Raw genomic sequence first — 16,978 nt, 5'->3', positions numbered from 1 at the left:
GCCCTCTCCTACCTTGACAAGAGGTTAAATAACTAGGTGAAATTGCTATACATAGACTACAGCTCAGCGTTCAACACCATAGTCCCCTCCAAGATCATCACCAAGCTAAGGACCCTGGGTCTGAACACCTCTCTCTGCAACTGGATCCTTTACAGGCCGGCCCCAGGTTGTGAGGGTAGGCAACAACACATTCACAACACTGACATTCAACACGTAGGCCCCTCAGGGGTGTGTGCTTAGTCCCCTCATGTACTCCCTGTTCACCCACGACTGTGTGGCCATGCACGACTCCAACACCATCATCAAGTTTGCTGATGAAATGACGGTGCTAGGCCTGATCACAAAAGTGACAAGTCAGCAGGGAGGAGGTCAGAGACCTCCTCCCAACATCCGTAAGACCAGTGAGCTGATCGTGGACTATAGGAGAAAGAGGGGAGACAGGGCTGTTGTGGAGTAGGTCGAGAGCTCCAAGTTCCTTGGCGTCCACATCACTAAGGATTCAACATGGTCCACACACCTCAGCACAGTTGTGAGGATGGCAAGGCAGCGCCTCTTCCCCTCGTGAGTCTGAAAAGATTTTTCATGGTCCCTCAGATCCTCGAAAAGTTCTACAGCGGCACCAGAGAGCATCTTGACTTACTGGATCACCACTTGGCATGGCAAATGCACCACCCTTGACCGCAAAGTGTTACAGAGGGTGTTGCGGACAGACCAGTACATCATTGGGGTGGAGCTCCCTGCCATCCAGGACCTTTATATCATGCGGTCAGAGAATGTCCCCGAAAAATGCCAAAGACTCCAGCCACCCAAGCCATGTTCTTTCTCCTACAATCTAGCAAACGGGACCGTTGCATCGACCATAAGACTGTTAATAGTCTGACTGCTAAATAATCACTTAATGGTACCCAAAACTATTTGCACTGATGATATCTTGCACTGGCCCTACGCACACTCACCAGACTATATATACAACCATATACACACACTCACTCACACATACTACATTGACACTCCTAACTCTTATTATGATCTATCCCGATGCCTAGTCACTTTACCCTGTCTTCCTATCTACCTCAAATGCCTCTGCACATTGATATGGTACTGGTACTCCCTGTATATAGCTCCACAGTGATCTGGTACTAGTACTCCCTGTATACAGCCTCACATTGATCTGTTACTGGTACTCCCTGTACAGTATATAGCCTCACATTGATCTGGTACTGGTACTCCTTGTATATAGCCTCACATTGATCTGGTACTGGTACTCCTTGTATATAGCCTCACATTGATCTGGTACAGGTACTCCTTGTATATAGCCTCACATTGATCTGGTACTGGTACTCCTTGTATATAGCCTCACATTGATCTGGTACTCACTGTATATAGCCTCACATTGATCTGGTACTGGTACTCCCTGTATATAGCCTCACATTGATCTGGCACTGGTACTCCCTGTATATAGCCTCACATTGATCTGGTACTGGTACTCCCTGTATATAGCCTCACATTGATCTGGTACTGGTACTCCTTGTATATATCTCCATTCTTGTGTATTTTTATTTTATTCCTCTTGTGCTACTATTTAAACTCAGGGAAGGGCTCCTACAAGCATTTTATGGTAAAGTTTTCACCAGTTGTCTTCGGCGCATGTGACAAATAACATTTGATTTCATTTGACAAACTAATGTGAAGGTCTGAACACCTCTAATGTGAAGTGTTAAATGGGAAGTTTTAACTCAAACTTATATATTGGCACTGGTGTTGTTAGGCCTGAGACGAATTCGAGGGCTAGCAAACTTTGCCAATATATCCTCCAAACATTGACTTTGAGGGCATTATCACTTTTATACAACGGGTTACTAACATATTCAAATAATACTGGCTGGCAATGTTCTTATCCCTTGCTTGCTAGCAAGCCAATTATGGCTAATTTACAGTCACGTCAAAAAGTGCAGCCAGAATAACAGCAAAGTAGAGTCATTTGTATACGTATGTTTAAGCTGTTTTCTAGAGACATGCATTCGGATAAATCCATAGCAATTAAATAATGAGGCGTGATTTCACCTGGCATAGAAAATGTGCTTACTAGTGTGTTGTTCAGAGGAGCTAGCCAACAACACAGCTAACACAATCACAGTTAACACAATTTCCAAATGAAGCTGGAAAGACTGCACCGTTTTGTTTAACCTTTTTCAGTTGACATTTCTTTGTATATATCCATAAAAATTATGCCAGCGGATTCATGATTTCGACAGGCTGAGAAATGTTGCCCGGCTGCCTTTCTGTCTTGTCTGTTTTAACTCAAACGTCTCATTTCAATATACATTTCCATGTTATCAAGATTAGGATTTACACTGCAGTAGTATTGTTCCCCAAAACATGTTGTTTGAATATTGTATATGTTATCATTGTACTGTATATGGGGAAGGACCGGTTTATTTTCTTGACCAGGAAAAAGTCCTGACCCTAATGAGTTAGTCATGTGAGTTTGGTGAAGTGCCTTGGAAAGAAATTTTGTACTTCAAATGTTGTGTTTGCCATTTTACATTCCTTTGTAATATGGCCTTAATTCAACAGTAATACACTGTCTTCTAATTTAATGTAAATCTCTTCTGTTCTTAGTCCAGGAAGAGCTATTCTCCTCAGGTCTTCGAGACTGTGAGGCCAACCTGACTAGGGTCAAAGATCTCCTGGCAACCATCCAAGGTCAGTTCAATCATTCCTGTGTACTGTGGTTGACGAGATGGATTACAGCTACCGATGAGATTTACACATAAAAATAAGAATGTAATCGTAGAATAGAATGAATCATGGATTCATGGAATAGCATTGAACTACTGCAAGAGTTTCGTCTTAGGTTTTGAAGCCAGATGTGACTCATTTTTTGTTGCTATGTGATGGCTAGCTAGAGGCTAGCTTGAGGTATGAAAGCAATGTGCCGACTGCGGGTGGTCAATAGGTACAGTTTTAATTGGAAAAGACCACATTTTGGATGCATTGGCATTTAGCGTGACAAATTGGCTTGGTTTTGTTGTATCTGTGCTATGGCAATTAATTTTATACATTTATGTGCTAATGTCCGGGAAGCTGGTGTTTGGAGGATATATTGGCACTGGTGTTGTTAGGCCTGAGACGAATTCGAGGGCTAGCAAACTTTGCCAATATATCCTCCAAACACTGACTTTGAGGGCATTATCACTTTTAACGGGTTACTAACATATTCAAATAATGACAGACATATTTTCATAAAAAAACATTATTTTAACTATTATTCATACTATTTCATCCTTCCACAGGAAATAGTCTCGACACAAACCTAGGGTTGCTACCCAAGTCGGCTGGCTGTTCGTTATATTGGTTTGGTTGATAGAGACACTACCCAGTCATTCGGTCGTTCAATCTTTTTTTCTGTATCTATGGAAACACTACCAAGTCAGTCGTTGGTTCTAAATGATCTATTGCCATACTGGCTGGCAATGATCTTATCCCTTGCTTGCTAGCAAGCCAATTATGGCTAACTTACAGTCACGTCAAAAAGTGCAGCCAGAATAACAGCAAAGTAAAGTCATTTGTATACGTATGTGTAAGCTGTTTTCTAGAGACATGCATTCGGATAAATCCATAACAATTAAATAATGAAGCGTGATTTCACCTGGCATAGAAAATGTGCTCACTAGTGTGTTGTTCAGAGGAGCTAGCCAACAACACAGCTAACACAATCACAGCTAACACAATTTCCAACTGAAGCTGGAAAGACTGCACTGTTTTGTTTAACCTTTTTTCAGTTGACATTTCTTTGTATATATCCATACAAATTATGCCAGCGGATTCATGATTTCGACAGGCTGAGAAACGTTGCCTGCCTGCCTGTCTGTCTTGTCCCGACTCCCGATACTTTCATTACTATGGGACAGCTGGAGATACCATTTTTTTATTGAAACAATGTTGCAAATGTTGGAGAGACACAGCAAGGTTTATAAGAAATCTCAGCTGTTGAAAACAACATTTCAGTCTAATGGAAATGTGAGATAATGTCTAGATGATTAAGATAGTGTAGATCAAGTTTATCAATTGGTTGGCTGGGCTGATGAGACAGTGGATTGAGCAGTTAGATGGAACAGAGTAAATAACAATTTTAACATCATGGATTTAGCCCGTTTTAACTTGTTGAAAAGACACCGGCTGGAATGTGGTTTTAACCAATCAGCATTCAGGATTAGACCCACCCGTTGTATAATGCAGTTTATTTCCTACAGTATCTCCACCAGAATGTGGGAAGGACGATTACATGATAGGATATGATATAATGTATGTTATTACATAGATTATACACTACTGTTTGTGTACCTAGATATTGATTTAGCTAGCATTGTGAAGCAGTGTATATGCATACAAGCAACAGTATACTGATATTTCATTAGAAAGATAAATAATTAATGGAATGGAATGGCATCAAACACATGGATGCCATTGTTGGATGCCATTCTATTTACTCCTTGCAAGCCATTATTATGAGCCATCCTCCCCTCAGCAGCTACCACTGCTTTTGACCAAACAGATCAGCTCTTTTGCTGATAATTAGGCAGACGATCAGAAATGTGCTGTCTGTGTAAATACAGCCTGTGTGAAAGAGGGGATTCCAGTGGAATATGTGAACTCTGGGTTCATTTATTCACGGTCTGTCTCTAAGGCCATATTTATACAGGCAGCCCAATTCGGATATTTAGCTAAATTACTGTCAAATGACCTGATTGCTCAAAATACCAATAATTGGGCAAAAGAGAAGAATTGGGCTGTCTGTGTAAACGCAGAATGTCATTGATTCTCATTCCAGTTATCTCCTTTCTCATTTGGTTAACTCTCCCTTAGCTCACAACTCTTGTGCTCTCTTAAAGGGGCACACACACATTTAATAAGAACATCACAAGATATATAACTGAAGTTGAAGTGAAGTGGCATAGCAGTTCAGACGTCTTTTGTCCTCGTCTTGTCATGTCCCGTATATATATATATTTACAACTTTTTTGATACATTTTATTATTATTTTTTTAATTTTCCATAAACTCATCTTCAAACCACTCTCCTGCAACCCGCCTCACCAATTTATATTTATAAAAAAGTATTATTTACCTCATATCTGTAATCCTCCAAGAAGCTAGCCAGACACTCCAAGAAGCTAGCCAGAAGCTAGCCAGGAGCTAATCCAGAAGCTAATCCAGAAGCTAGTTCAGAAGCTAATCAGAAGCTAGTTCAGAAGCTAGCCAGAAGCTAGCCAGGAGCTATCCAGAAGCTAATAACGAAGCTAGTTAAAGCTTTCGTCGATTCCGGAGCAAACATCAGTTGTTCCGGAGCTAGCCAGCTGAGGAGTTCCATCAATCACTCCTGGGCTGCGGTCACCTATCCGGACCCGTTTTGCTGCCTACGCGGAGCCCCACCGGGCCTTCACGGCTGGACTGCCGACGTTATCTACAACGAAGGAGTTATCCGGCTGGCTCCTCCGTCGCGACATTGCCTGGGCGCCCATCTGCGGCCTGCTAGCCATTAGCTGTCTTATCGGCTGCTATCTGAATAGACAATCTGACAATTTATTTATTTATTTTTATTGTTATTGTTTTTTTTTCTTTTAGGGCCTCTAGCTATATCTATTGTTTTTATTTTTGTTGTTGTTGTGTGATTCAAATTAATCCCCTCTACCACACGGAACCCCACTAATCTACTGACGGAACGCAAGAGGTGGCTAATAACAGACGTCCATCCTATGCTAGCTTGCTACCGATGGCCTGGCTAGCTGTCTAAATCGCCGTGACCCCCAACCAACCTCTCCACTCTCCGGACCCTTTTGATCACTCGACTAAGCATGCCTCTCCTTAATGTCAATATGCCTTGTCCATTGCTGTTCTGGTTAGTGTTTATTGGCTTATTTCACTGTAGAGCCTCTAGTCCTGCTCACCATACCTTATCCAACCTATTAGTTCCACCACCCACACATGCAATGACATACTCCTGGTTTCAATGATGTTTCTAGAGACAATATCTCTCTCTTCATCACTCAATACCTAGGTTTACCTCCACTGTATTCACATCCTACCATACCTTTGTCTGTACATTATACCTTGATGCTATTTTATCGCCCCCAGAAACCTCCCTTTACTCTCTGTTCCAGATGTTCTAGACGACCAATTATTTTGCTTTTAGCCACACCCTTATCCTACTCCTCCTCTGTTCCTCTGGCGATGTAGAGGTGAATCCAGGCCCTACAGTGCCTAGCTCCACTCCTATTCCCCAGGCGCTCTCTTTTGACGACTTCTGTAACCGTAATAGCCTTGGTTTCATGCATGTTAACATTAGAAGCCTCCTCCCTAAGTTTGTTCTATTCACTGTTTTAGCACACTCTGCCAACCCGGATGTTCTAGCTGTGTCTGAATCCTGGCTTCGGAAGACTACCAAAAATTCTGAAATTTGAATTCCAAACTACAACATTTTCAGACAAGATAGAACTGCCAAAGGGGGCGGTGTTGCAATCTACTGCAAAGGTAGCCTGCAGAGTTCTGTCCTACTATCCAGGTCTGTACCCAAACAATTTGAACTTCTACTTTTAAAAATCCACCTCTCTAAAAACAAGTCTCTCACCGTTGCAGTCTGCTATAGACCACCCTCTGCCCCCAGCTGTGCTCTGGACACCATATGTGAACTGATTGCCCCCAATCTATCTTCAGAGCTTGTGCTGCGAGGCGACCTAAACTGGAACATCCTTAACACCCCAGCCATCCTACAATCTAAACTTGATGCCCTCAATCTCACACAAATTATCAATGAACCTACCAGGTACCTCCCCAAAGCCTTAAACACGGGCACCCTCATAGATATCATCCTAACCAACTTGCCCTCTAAAGACACCTCTGCTGTCTTCAACCAAGATCTCAGCGATCACTGCCTCATTGCCTGCATCCGTAATGGGGCAGCGGTCAAACGACCTCCACTCATCACTGTAAAACGCTCCCTGAAACACTTCAGCGAGCAGGCCTTTCTAATCGACCTGGCCGGGGTATCCTGGAAGGATATTGATCTCATCCCGTCAGTAGAGGATGCCTGGATATTTAAAAAAAAATGCATTCCTAACCATCTTAAATAAACATGCCCCATTCAAGAAATTTAGAACCAGGAACAGATATAGCCCTTGGTTCTCCCCAGACCTGACTGCCCTTAACCAACACAAAAACATCATATGGCGTTCTGCATTAGCATCGAACAGCCCCCGTAATATGCAGCTGTTCAGGGAAGCTAGAAACCATTATACACAGGCAGTTAGAAAAGGCAAGGCTAGCTTTTTCAAGCAGAAATTTGCTTCCTGCAACACTAACTCAAAAAACGTTCTGGGACACTGTAAAGTCCATGGAGAATAAGAACACCTCCTCCCAGCTGCCCACTGCACTGAATATAGGAAACACTGTCACCACTGATAAATCCACCATAATTGAGAATTTCAATAAGCATTTTTCTACGGCTGGCCATGCTTTCCACCTGGCTACTCCTACCCCGGTCAACAGCACTGCACCCCCCACAGCAACTCGCCCAAGCCTTCCCCATTTCTCCTTCTCCCAAATCCGTTCAGCTGATCTTCTGAAAGAGCTGCAAAATCTGGACCACTACAAATCAGCCGGGCAAGACAATCTGGACCCTTTCTTTCTAAAATGATCTACCGAAATTGTTGCCACCCCTATTACTATCCTGTTCAACCTCTCTTTCGTGTCGTCTGAGATTCCCAAAGATTGGAAAGCAGCTGCGGTCATCCCCCTCTTCAAAGGGGGGGACACTCTTGACCCAAACTGCTACAGACCTATATCTATCCTACCATGCCTTTCTAAGGTCTTCGAAAGCCAAGTCAAGAAACAGATTACCGACCATTTCGAATCTCACCTTACCGCCTCTGCTATGCAATCTGGTTTCAGAGCTGGTCATGGGTGCACCTCAGCCACGCTCAAGGTCCTAAACGATATCTTAACCGGCATCGATAAGAAACATTATTGTGCAGTCGTATTCATTGATCTGGCCAAGGCTTTCGACTCTGTCAATCACCACCATCCTCATCGGCAGACTCGACAGCCTTGGTTTCTCAAATGATTGCCTCGCCTGGTTCACCAACTACTTCTCTGATAGAGTTCAGTGTGTCAAATCGGAGGGTCTGCTGTCCGGACCTCTGGCAGTCTCTATGGGGGTGCCATAGGGTTCAATTCTTGGACAGACTCTCTTCTCTGTATACATCAATGAGGTCGTTCTTGCTGCTGGTGAGTCTCTGATCCACCTCTATGCAGACGACACCATTCTGTATACTTCTGGCCCTTCTTTGGACACTGTGTTAACAACCCTCCAGGCAAGCTTCAATGCCATACAACTCTCCTTCCGTGGCCTCCAATTGCTCTTAAATACAACTAAAACTAAATGCATGCTCTTCAACCGATCGCTACCCTCACCTGCCCGCCTGTCCAACATCACTACTCTGGACGGCTCTGACTTAGAATACGTGGACAACTACAAATACTTAGGTGTCTGGTTAGACTGTAAACTCTCCTTCCAGAACCATATCAAATATCTCCAATCCAAAGTTAAATCTAGAATTGGCTTCCTATTTCGCAACAAAGCATCCTTACCCTTGTAAAACTGACCATCCTACCAATCCTTGACTTTGGCGATGTCATTTACAAAATAGCCTCCAATACCCTACTCAACAAATTGGATGCAGTCTATCACAGTGCAATCCGTTTTGTCACCAAAGCCCCATATACTACTACTATATACTATTGCGACCTGTACGCTCTCGCTGGCTGGCCCTCGCTTCATACTCGTCGCCAAACCCACTGGCTCCATGTCATCTACAAGACCCTGCTAGGTAAAGTCCCCCCTTATCTCAGCTCGCTGGTCACCATAGCATCTCCCACCTGTAGCACATGCTCCAGCAGGTATATCTCTCTAGTCACCCCCAAAACCAGTTCTTTCTTTGGCCGCCTCTCCTTCCAGTTCTCTGCTGCCAATGACTGGAACGAACTACAAAAAGCACTGAAACTGGAAACACTTATCTCCCTCACTAGCTTTAAGCACCAACTGTCAGAGCAGCTCACAGATTACTGCACCTGTACATAGCCCACCTATATTTTAGCCCAAACAACTACCTCTTTCACTACTGTATTTAATTTATTTATTTATTTTGCTCGTTTGCACCCCATTATTTTTATTTCTACTTTGCACATTCTTCCATTGCAAATCTACCATTCCAGTGTTCTACTTGCTATATTGTATTTACTTTGTCACCATGGCCTTTTTTGCCTTTACCTCCCTTATCTCACCTCATTTGCTCACATCGTATATAGACTTGTTTACACTGTATTGTTGACTGTATGTTTGTTTTACTCCATGTGTAACTCTGTGTCATTGTATGTGTCGAACTGCTTTGCTTTATCCTGGCCAGGTCACAATTGTAAATGAGAACTTGTTCTCAACTTGCCTACCTGGTTAAATAAAGGTGAAATAAATAAATAAACATAATTGAAATGTGATAACTTTTTTATTATCTCTTTTCTCTTCTAGGGAATCAGAAGGAATGTAATGCTGATACAAAATCATGTTGTCCTGGCTGGGAGTTCTACAATGGATCATGCTACTACTTCTCTATAGGCAAACGGACCTGGGAACAGAGTCAGCATGCCTGCATCCGTGACGGAGGACACCTGGTCATTGTAGAGAGTCAGCAGGAGCAGGTAAGATTGGAGGTGCAGTAATGAATTGCTACATGACTTGCAAATAAAGTGCAGACTTCAGGTTAGGACATGGCTTTGTGTGATAAATAAGCCTACAGATTAAGCAGACTTGCAAATATGGAGATTTACAGTTAGCTGGTGTTCTAAAGTGTTTCCATTCCCCTTTAAAATTTGAGTTAAAGATCCAGCTGTAGTTTTAATTATCTAGATCTAATATTTGAAATATATTCTACTGGTTTCTTTCTCTGCAACCTCTGTCTATTGTTTGACTAACATAAGTTGTCTCCTTCATAGGAGTTTATAATCAAAATATTTGTGAGAAACACTGATTTTGATAACAGCCCCTGGATTGGACTGACAGACAAGAAGCAAGAGGGAGTGTGGGTCTGGATGGACAATACAACTCTTGATGACAGCATCAAGTAAGGCCATACAACATAACACGTACAACACGCATACACACATCTACACACATTTGTACACTCAAGTACACAATAACACATTCCCACGTAACCATAGAATAATAGTCTATATGTGTTTGCATTCTGTGGACACATACAGTAGCTTGCAAAACTATCACTCCCCTTGTCATTTTTCCTATTTTGTTGCATTACAACCTGGAATTAAAATATCATATATTTTTGGGGAGTTTGTATCATTCGATTTACACAACATGCCCACTTTGAAGATGCAAATTATATTTTATTGTGAAACAAACAAGAAGTAACACAGAACACTAAACTTGAGCGTGCATAACTATTCACCCCCCCCCCCAAAGTCAATACTTTGTAGAGCCACCTTTTGCAGCAATTAAGGCTTCAAGTCTTGTGAGGTATGTCTCTATAAACTTGGCACATCTAGCCACTAGGATTTTTGCCCATTCTTCAAGGCAAAACTGCTTCAGCTCCTTCAAATTGGATGGGTTCCGCTGGTGTACAGCAATCTTTAAGTTATACCACAGATTCGCAATTGGATTGAGGTCTGGGCTTTGACTAGGCCATTCCAAGACATTAAAATGTTTCCCCTTAAACCACTCGAGTTGCTTTAGCAGTATGCTTAGGGTCATTGTCCTGCTGGAAGGTGAACTTCCAGTCTCAAATCTCTGGAAGACTGAAACAGGTTTCCCTCAATTTCCCTGTATTTAGCGCACTCCATCATTCCTTCAATTCTGGACAGTTTCCCTGTCCCTGCAGATGAAAAACATCCCCACAGCATGATGTTGCCACCACCATGCTTCACTTTGGGGATGGTGTTCTCTGGGTGATGCGAGGTGTTGTGGTTGTCTCAGACATAGCGTTTTCCTTAATTGCCAAAAAGCAATTAATTTCTTTAAGCAATGGCTATTTTCTGACCATGGAGAGATACTCCAATCTCTGCTGTGGAGCATTGCAGCTCCTTCAGGGTTATCTTTGGTCTCTTTGTTGCCTCTCTGATTAATGCCTGGTCCATGAGTTTTGGTGGGCAGCCCTTTCTTGGCAGGTTTGTTATTGTGCCATATTCTTTCCATTTTTTAAATAATGGATTTAATGGTGCTCTGTGAGATGTTCAAAGTTTCAGATGTTTTTTTTATAACTCAACCCTGATCTGTAGTTCTCCACAACTTTGTCCCTGACCTGTTTGAAGAGCTCCATTGTCTTCAAGGTGCTGCTTGCTTGGTGGTGCCCCTTGCTTAGTGGTGTTGCAGACTCTGGGACTCTTTCAGAACAGGTTTATATATATATATATATATATATACTGAGACCATGTGACACTTAGATTGCACGCGGGTGGACTTTATTTAACTAGTTATGTGACTTCTGAACGTAATTGATTGCACCAGATCTTATTTAGGGGCTTCATAGCAAAGGGGGTGAATACATATGCACGCACCGCTTTTCCGTTTTTTTTTTTTACATATGTTTTTGATTTTTTTTAACAAATAATTGTTTTCGATTCACCAATTTGGACTATTTTGTGTATGTCCATTACATGTTATCCAAATAGAAATCTATTTAAATGACAACAAAATAGGAAAAACGCCAAGGCGGGTGAATACTTTTGCAAGGCACTGTACAGTATGGAGTAATGGTGTCCCTCCTCTCAATTCTAGGTTCTGGGACCCAAACACTGAAACATTTTCAACACTTCCAGAACCAAATAACTGGGCGCCAGGTGAAGACTGTGCCCGAATGGGTCAAAGATGTTCCAGTCGGCTCCAATGTTGGTTTGACTATTCATGTGACCTACCATGTCGGAGAATCTGTGAGAGTCGTGCAGTCTGTGAGAGACCTGCAGCCACTTCATAGTGCTGCCAAATGGAATGTATTGAATTAGTAACCAGCACAAGGTACTGCATTGTAGGGCAGTATAAAGGACCAGTTTCCCAGACACAGATTAAACCTAGTCCTGGACTAAGAAGCATATTCAATAGAGATTCTCCATTCAAAGTGTTTCTTAGTCCAGGACTAGGGATTAATATGTGTCCAGGAAACCGATCTGTAATGTCTAATTTGGATTCATGGAGAGTACTAGCCATACAATGAATATACCAACACAGAACAGTGCAAACTGGCCCTAACCAGAATAGAAAGCGGAGTGAGAGACCCCAGTGCACAACTGAGAAAGAGGACAAGTACATTAGTGTCTAGTTTGAGAAACAGACGCTTCACAAGTCCTCAACTCGCCTACCATTAAGTGCTAAGTTATTCAGTTATATTCAGATATTCAGGAGTAACATTAAAACAGAGTAATATGCCCCAACAACATTAGACAATTATACAGAAAACACTCAAATTGCTGAATCCAGTAAATGAAATCAATGATGACCGAATAGTCAGATTAACTGATAACTAAAATAGCAGTGCAGATGGCATTATTTTGCAAAGTGCGTAGATGTATACGAACAATTCATCTGTGGGGGACTTCTGAGAATGCGACTGTACAGACTTGTTAGTGCAGCAGAAAGATCAGCGTACCCCAAATGTAGAGGTTCTGAGTTTCAAATCCCAGGTGGGGTCATATTGAAGTGATCATGTCAAATGTACAGCATATAATTTACCTTACCTCCTACACCATTTAATTACATCCCTTGCAAAAAAGACTAATGTGAAATGTGCGAATTCACATGAAAATCACATTTTCACATGTGAAATAGCTGTTTTCACATGTTAAGCTGACATTTTCACATCTTGAACCCATATGTTCACATGTATTAAATGCACGTTAACACTACCGTTTCACAAAAAATCACGGTTCCACCTCACGTAAAAATAGAATTGGATTTTCACACTTGAAAAAAAATCATTTGAAAATCAAGATATGCTGTTTTAGTTGTGAAAACGTTTTCACATGTAGTTTCATGGTATCACAATGAAATGTTGTATCCCCATGTTGTCACATTTATTTCATGAGATCCTGTTTTCACATGCTAAAATATTTTCACATGTGTAGTTTAATGTTGTCACATGTCGCTTTACATGTCGTCACATGCCAGCAGCATACCACCCTTCATCCCACTGCTGGCTTTCCTCTGAAGCTGAGCAGGGTCGGGCCTGGTCTGTCTCTGGATGGGAGACTGCTGGAAGTGGTGTTGGAGGGTCAGTAGGGGCCATTCTTCCCTCTGGTCTAAGGAGATACCAGGGCAGCCTAGGTGACATTACCCTGCTTTGGTTGCTGTCTTTTTGATAGGAAGTTAAACAGGTGTCCTGACTCTCTGTGGTTATTAAAAATCCCATGTCACTTATTGTAAGACTAGGGATGTTAACCCTGGTGTCATGGCAACATTCCCAACCTGCCCCCCTTCCATCATAGCCACCTAATCATCCCACTCATTACTAATTGGCATAATAGAGTGTCTTCAGAAAGTATTCACACCCCTTGATTTTTCCACATGTTGTTGTGTTACAGTCTGAATTTCAAATTGATTCAATTGAGATACTTTGTCACTGGCCTAAACACAATACCCCATAATGTAAAATGGAATTATGTTTACAAATTAATATAAAATGGAAAGCAGACATTTCTTGAGTCAACCCCTTTGTTATGGCAAGTTTAATAAGTTCAGGAGTGAATTGTGTTTAACAAGTCACTTAATAAATTGCATGGACTCACTCTGTGTGCAATGATAGTTTTTAACATGATTTGTGAATGACTACCTCCCCTCTGTACCCCGATAAACAATTATCTCCAAGGTCCCTCAATTGAGAAGTGAATTTCAAACACAGATTCCACCCGAAACACCAGGTTTCCAATGCCTCTCAAAGATGGGCACCCATTGGTAGGCAAAATAAAAAGAAGCAGACTTGAGTATCTGTTTGAGCTTGGTGAAGTTGGTAACTACACCTTGGATGGTGTATCAATACTCCGTCACTAGAATGATACAGGTGTCTGTCACGACTCCTACCGAAGGTGTCTCCTCTTCCTGTTCGGGTGGTGCTCGGCGGTCGTCGTCACCGCTCTACTCGCTGCCACCGATCCCTTTTCTGTTGGTTTTGTCTAATTAGTTACACCTGTTTCTTGTTTACGTTTAGTTGGGCTATTTAAGCTGGTCGGCCCGCCTGCTCTTTGTGCGGGCTTATTTTTCCCACTGTGTTTGTGTGTGGTAGTGTATTGGTAGCGTGTTTCGTTTTGGGGTTTTCACTCTGGACTTGTTTTGGGTATCATGTTTGTTGCGCCCGGGAGTTTTGGCGCGCACGATTCTCCCCATGCCTAAATAAAGCACTACTCAGTACTTTCTGCATCCTGCATCTGACTCCGCACCCACTGTGCTTATGTGTGTCACAGTGTCCTTCCTCACTACCTGCCGGAGAGGAAGGAAACCTCTCAGGGATCTCACCATGAGGCCAATGGAGACTTTTTAAAACCGTTGGAGTTAAATGGCTGTGATAGGAGAAAACTGAGGATCGATCAACAACATTGTAGTTACTCCACAATACTAACCTAATTGACAGAGTGAAAAGAAGGAAGCTTGTACAGAATACAAATATTCCACAACATGCATCCTGTTTGCAACAACGCACTGAAGTATCGCAAAGCAATACACTTTTTGTACTGAATACAGAGTGTTATGGTTGAAGCAAATACAATACGTTAATAATGAGTACCACTCTTCATATTTTCAGGTGGTGACAGCATCATGTTATGGGTTTGCTTGCAATCGAGGACTGGGGATTTTTTCGGGATAAAAAAAAAACAGAGCTAAGCACAGACAAAATCCTAGAGAAAACCTGGTTGTCTGCTTTCCACCAGACACTGGGAGAGAAATTCACCTTCCAGCAGGATGATAACCTAAAACACATGGCCAAATCTACAATGGAGTTGCTTACCACGAAGATAGTCAATGTTCTTGATTGGCAGAGATACAGTTTTGACTTAATTCTACTTGAAAATAAATGGCAAGACCTGAAAATGGTTATCTAGCAATGATCAACAACCAATTTGACAGAGCTTGAATCGTAAAAAAATAAATAATGGGCAAATATTGCACAGTCCAGGTGTGGAAAGCTCTTTGAGACTTACCAAGAAAAACTCACAGCTGTTATCGCTATCAAAGTTGATTCTATAAAGTAATGACTCAGGGGTGTGAATGCTTTTCATTTTCAATACATTTGCAAACATTTCTAAAAACGTTTTCACTTTCTCATTATGGGTATTGCGTGTAGATGGGTGAGAAAAATACGTATTTTAATACATCTTGAATTTAGGCTGTAACACAACAAAAAATGTGGAATTAGTCAAGGGGTATGAATACTTTCTGAAGGCACTCTCTCGTCACCTCTCCACCTAATAGCTGATGTGTGGTGATCGTTCTGACACAGACATGGTTGTTTTTCATCATCCAGGTGGGTGCAACACATTGCTGGTGGATGAGGTGAGTTTCCCCCTACTATGTAAAGCGCTTCGAGTACCTCACTTGGTTAAAAAGTGCTATATAAATACAAAATATAACACAAAATATACTGTTATACTGTTATTATGTTAACAATGTCAGTGTAAACAAACAATGTACATGAATGAATTCCCCTAGCAACATTCCTCAGCTGTGTACCACAACAAGTGGCAGGGTGGCCATTTTGTGATAGTGTCAATTACAGACTGCAGCTTTAAATGGTCCCTGATTTAACATGTCCTGCAATCCCACTTTAGTACCATTTACTAATAAGCATATGCCCTGTTTAATCAATTAAGGATAAAACAAACAAACAATCTAAAGCATTGAAACTTTCATAATTTATATTATTGTCTTATTCCTTTTTTCCATCAAAGGTTTAGTAAATCAGGTAAATAGTGTTCATACACAAACACACTAACTCAGTACTTACAGAGTAACACACAGAGCAAGGTGGGCTCCATTATGTCCTGACGATGATCTCTGAACTACAGTTCTTCTGACAAATCCCTCTACTTTACTACGGGAATAAATATCACTGATTTACAAAAATATTGGAACAAAGTTGTCTGATGAAGCCAAACAATTTAGAATCCTCCAATCCTGTAGCCTACTCCCGACCGTCACGTTGTTCCACACCTTCCGAACGGAAACCCCGAGGGTTTAAATGTTATTTTTCTCTGAATAGAAACACCATAATATTAATCAAATAAAGACACATTTCTTAAAATCAATCCCATATACTATGTCATTACAAATAAGGTTTTAAATTCTCTGGTAATGCCAATATGGAATACTATCAAATGCTTCTCAAAGATGCCTTCTGGTGGTCAAACTAGTGTAACCGGTGTGAAATTGCTCGCCAATTAGCGGGGTGCGCGCTCATCGCGCTTCAATCAGTGACGTCACTCGCTCTGAGACCTTGAACTAGTTGTTTCCCTAGCTCTTTACAGAAAATAAGACAGTATGCAAAATGCTCTACCGCTAAAGGGGAAATCTGCTGTTCAAATAATAACAATGCGGGCACCCTGCCGCCATTTAGTTTTTACAATTGCAATGTTTACAAACAATGGAGTTAAACAAGCATATGTTGTATTCTACATGAATCAATAGTTATATACCACTCATTTGAAAGTATGTAGCAATCGCAAATTGCCACTTCAAATATGGATGAAATTAGAACAAAACAAAATAAAAAATAAATTATCATAATTCTCTCTTCTTTGTAACTTCCCCTGTGTTTCTGTTCAGTATCTGAGTCTATGGGTCAAGTCTTAGTCAATGTCACATCAGGGGTCTTTGAGAGGGATGCAGGGGTAGTTTAGCAGGGTAGTTTATCTCCTTTTGTCCAGTACACCAT

The 16,978-nt window shown here is 41.6% G+C and overlaps 1 protein-coding gene across 1 annotated transcript; it reads left to right on the top strand.

Annotated features, from left to right (window-relative positions):
- The first annotated feature begins 247 nt into the window (after window positions 1-247).
- Window positions 248-16,943, top strand: LOC135531152 (CD209 antigen-like protein B). The gene is made up of 7 exons (XM_064959265.1): window positions 248-453; window positions 595-815; window positions 2,623-2,706; window positions 9,610-9,752; window positions 10,047-10,174; window positions 11,842-12,011; window positions 16,870-16,943. Exons 1-7 carry the CDS (start codon window positions 248-250, stop codon window positions 16,941-16,943), a joined length of 1,026 nt encoding a protein of 341 aa, XP_064815337.1.
- The last annotated feature ends 35 nt before the right edge of the window (window positions 16,944-16,978 follow it).

Source organism: Oncorhynchus masou, unplaced genomic scaffold (genome assembly GCF_036934945.1).
Source record: "Oncorhynchus masou masou isolate Uvic2021 unplaced genomic scaffold, UVic_Omas_1.1 unplaced_scaffold_1533, whole genome shotgun sequence".
In the NCBI taxonomy this organism is placed as follows: domain Eukaryota; kingdom Metazoa; phylum Chordata; class Actinopteri; order Salmoniformes; family Salmonidae; genus Oncorhynchus; species Oncorhynchus masou.
Note: the sequence above shows the minus strand (reverse complement) of the source record. Positions and strands in the feature narration are given on the sequence as shown.